Source organism: Mesitornis unicolor, unplaced genomic scaffold, assembly GCF_000695765.1.
Source record: "Mesitornis unicolor isolate BGI_N332 unplaced genomic scaffold, ASM69576v1 scaffold29226, whole genome shotgun sequence".
Lineage (NCBI taxonomy): Eukaryota > Metazoa > Chordata > Aves > Mesitornithiformes > Mesitornithidae > Mesitornis > Mesitornis unicolor.
In genome coordinates this window covers 1-2,568 of record NW_010192227.1, presented here as the reverse complement: position 1 = coordinate 2,568, position 2,568 = coordinate 1, and the positions used below count along the sequence as shown (strand labels likewise).

Below are 2,568 nucleotides of genomic sequence, written 5' to 3'. Positions count from 1 at the left end.
GGGAAATGGGAGGTAGGGTTCATAGGAGAGATCAGAGAGATGGAAGATGGTAGGTTAAGGGGAGAGATGGGATGTTAACGGGATGTGGGGAGATAGGAGGTTAACGGGGGAGGCGGGAGGTTAACAGGATGGGGGGAGATGGGAAGTTAATGGGAAAGATGGGAAATTAATGGGATGTAGGGAGACGGGAAGTTAACAGGAGAGACCGGAGAGATGGAAAGTCAATGGGAGAGATGGGAGAGGGGGGTTAATGGGATGCAGGGAGATAGGGGATTAACAGGAGATACGGGAGATTAACGGGATATGGGGGAGACGAGAGGTTAATGGGAGAGATGGGAGAGATGGGATGTTAATGGGATGCAGGGAAATAGGAGACTCACAGGGGAGGAGGAAGGTTAATGGGATAGGGGGAGATAGGAAGTTAAGGGGAAAGATGGGGAATTAATGGGATGTAGGGAGACAGGTTAACGGGAGACACCAGAGATGGGAGAGGGAGGGTAAGGGAATGGGGGGAGACAGGAGGTTAACGGGGGAGGTAGGAGGTTAACGGATGTGGGTGAACCAGGTTAACAGGGGAGATGGGAGATGGAGACACAGGATGCAGGGAGACGGGACGTTAAGGGAACGTTAAGCACTGGCCCAGGCTGCCCAGAGAGGTTGTGGAGTCTCCTTCTCCGCAGACATTCAAAACCCGCCTGGACGCCTTCCTGTGTAACCTCATCTGGGTGTTCCTGCTCCGGCAGGGGGATTGGACTGGATGAGCTTTTGAGGTCCCTTCCAATCCCTAACGGTCTGGGATTCTGTGATTCTGTGGATGCTGGTGTCCAGCAAAGCAGCCCCGGGGGGGGCAGAAGCCGGGCACCCCCTCAGGGTGCTGCCACTCTCCCCTAAATCCGCTCTAGGCCCCGCCGCAAAACTCCCATCACCATTCCCACAGGAACAGAAGCAGCCCCCACTCATCTGCGTCCCCAATTTATGGTTAAACCCCAACATCTGGGCGATCCCAGGAGCTCACCGGGCTCTGAGCCGAGCCAGACACCTCCTGCACTCTGCTCCCTGCCGAATATGCGGCAGGGGGCTGTGGCCAGCACCCACCTGGGGTGATGCCCGCAGGTAGAGGAAGCCGTGGAGGGCGGCGCGGGGGCCCAGCTGGCGCAGGAGGAAGCCGTGCAGGTCCTGGTAAATGGCCCATTCCAGCGGCTGCAGGTGCCCGGCCTCAAACAGGTTCTGGGCAAAGACGTACCTGGGACGGGGAGAGGGGACAGGGCGGTGGCATCACGGGCGGTGGCACCTCCGAGCCATCCCCACGCCCGTTTTTGCCTCCTTTTAGCACCAAGAGGTGCTGAAATTAAAGTGGAAATCCTTAATTTGGGGCTGACCAAATCAGTGTGGTCACCGCTAACCCAGCTCACCCATCACCCCAAGGATTTTGAGCCACCAGTGAGGAGCAAGAATTATTTAGAGGATAACAAAGCCCCTAAATTATCCAATTCTGTAATTAAACTTGTTCTGGCTTTCACTGGGGACCACAGCTCTGCTCACCCCAGGGGACACAACCCGGTGCAAACACTCGTTATCCCATCTCATTAACACAGGTACCTGTCGCTGTAGATGGAGCGCTCAAAGACCCGCACGGGGCAGGGGGTCCCGGGATGCCCCTCGGGCACCGGCGGGTCAGCATCGCCTTCAGGCGGCTGAGGCAGGAGAAGGTCTGGAAGGTGTAGGACCAGCGCGCCGGCTCCTCGTACATCATCTGCAGGAGGTTGGTGGAGCCCACGGCGCCCTGTGAAGGACGAGGTTTGGGGCTGAGGGACGAGGGGGTCCCACCGTGGCACTCAACGGTGCCAAAACGCAGCCAGGAGCTGCCGTTACCTCGGTGCCGGCCGGGACCCTCTGCCATTGCGCCACCGGCTCCGTCACCAGGTGCCAGGAGGGGAAGGTGGCACCCAGCAGCTTCAGGAAGGTCGACTTCCCCACGGCTGCGGGGACGGGGAGGGGACGACAGCGTAGGGTAAGGCCCCTGCCCAAATCCTGGGGGTTTTGGGGTGCCCCCACACTCCCACCATGGAGTTACACAACGTTTTGGGATGCTCCCCACCACCCACCGTGCTATAACATGGGTTTATGGGGTACCCCCCGATTCCGCCATGGGGTTATGCAGGTTTTTGGGGTACCTCCCCCCAGCCATGCAGTTACCTGGGTTTTTGGGGTACCCCATTCCTCCCGCCATAGGGTTACATGGGTTTCTCAGGATGCTCCCCAGTCCCACCATGGGGTTACATGGGTGTTTGGGGTGTCCCTCCTCCCACCTTAGGATAATGTGGGTTTATAGGGTGTCCCGCCCCCTCCCGTAATGGGATTACCCGTGTTTTTGGGGTGTCCACCCCTCCACCACGGGATTACACAGGTTTTTGGGGTTGCCCTCCTTCCACCATGGGGTAACGCAGGTTTTCGAGGTGCCCCCTCCCCAAGCAGACCAGCAAAAGTATTAAATACAAACATGAAATTGAACCTGCACCCCCCCCAAGGATCCCAAATCCTCCCACCTTCATCGCACCCTAAATCCTC

At 58.1% G+C, this 2,568-nt stretch overlaps 1 protein-coding gene across 1 annotated transcript in view; it reads right to left on the bottom strand.

Moving 5' to 3' along the window:
* Window positions 1–2,230, bottom strand: part of DGUOK (deoxyguanosine kinase) — a gene marked incomplete at its 3' end in the record, with an annotated part of 2,889 nt that extends 659 nt beyond the window's left edge. Inside the window, 5 exon segments of the mRNA XM_010187013.1 lie at window positions 1,096–1,243; window positions 1,600–1,673; window positions 1,676–1,783; window positions 1,873–1,979; window positions 2,197–2,230. Coding sequence (XP_010185315.1) covers window positions 1,096–1,243; window positions 1,600–1,673; window positions 1,676–1,783; window positions 1,873–1,979; window positions 2,197–2,230 — 471 coding nt within the window.
* Window positions 2,231–2,568: the final 338 nt, after the last annotated feature.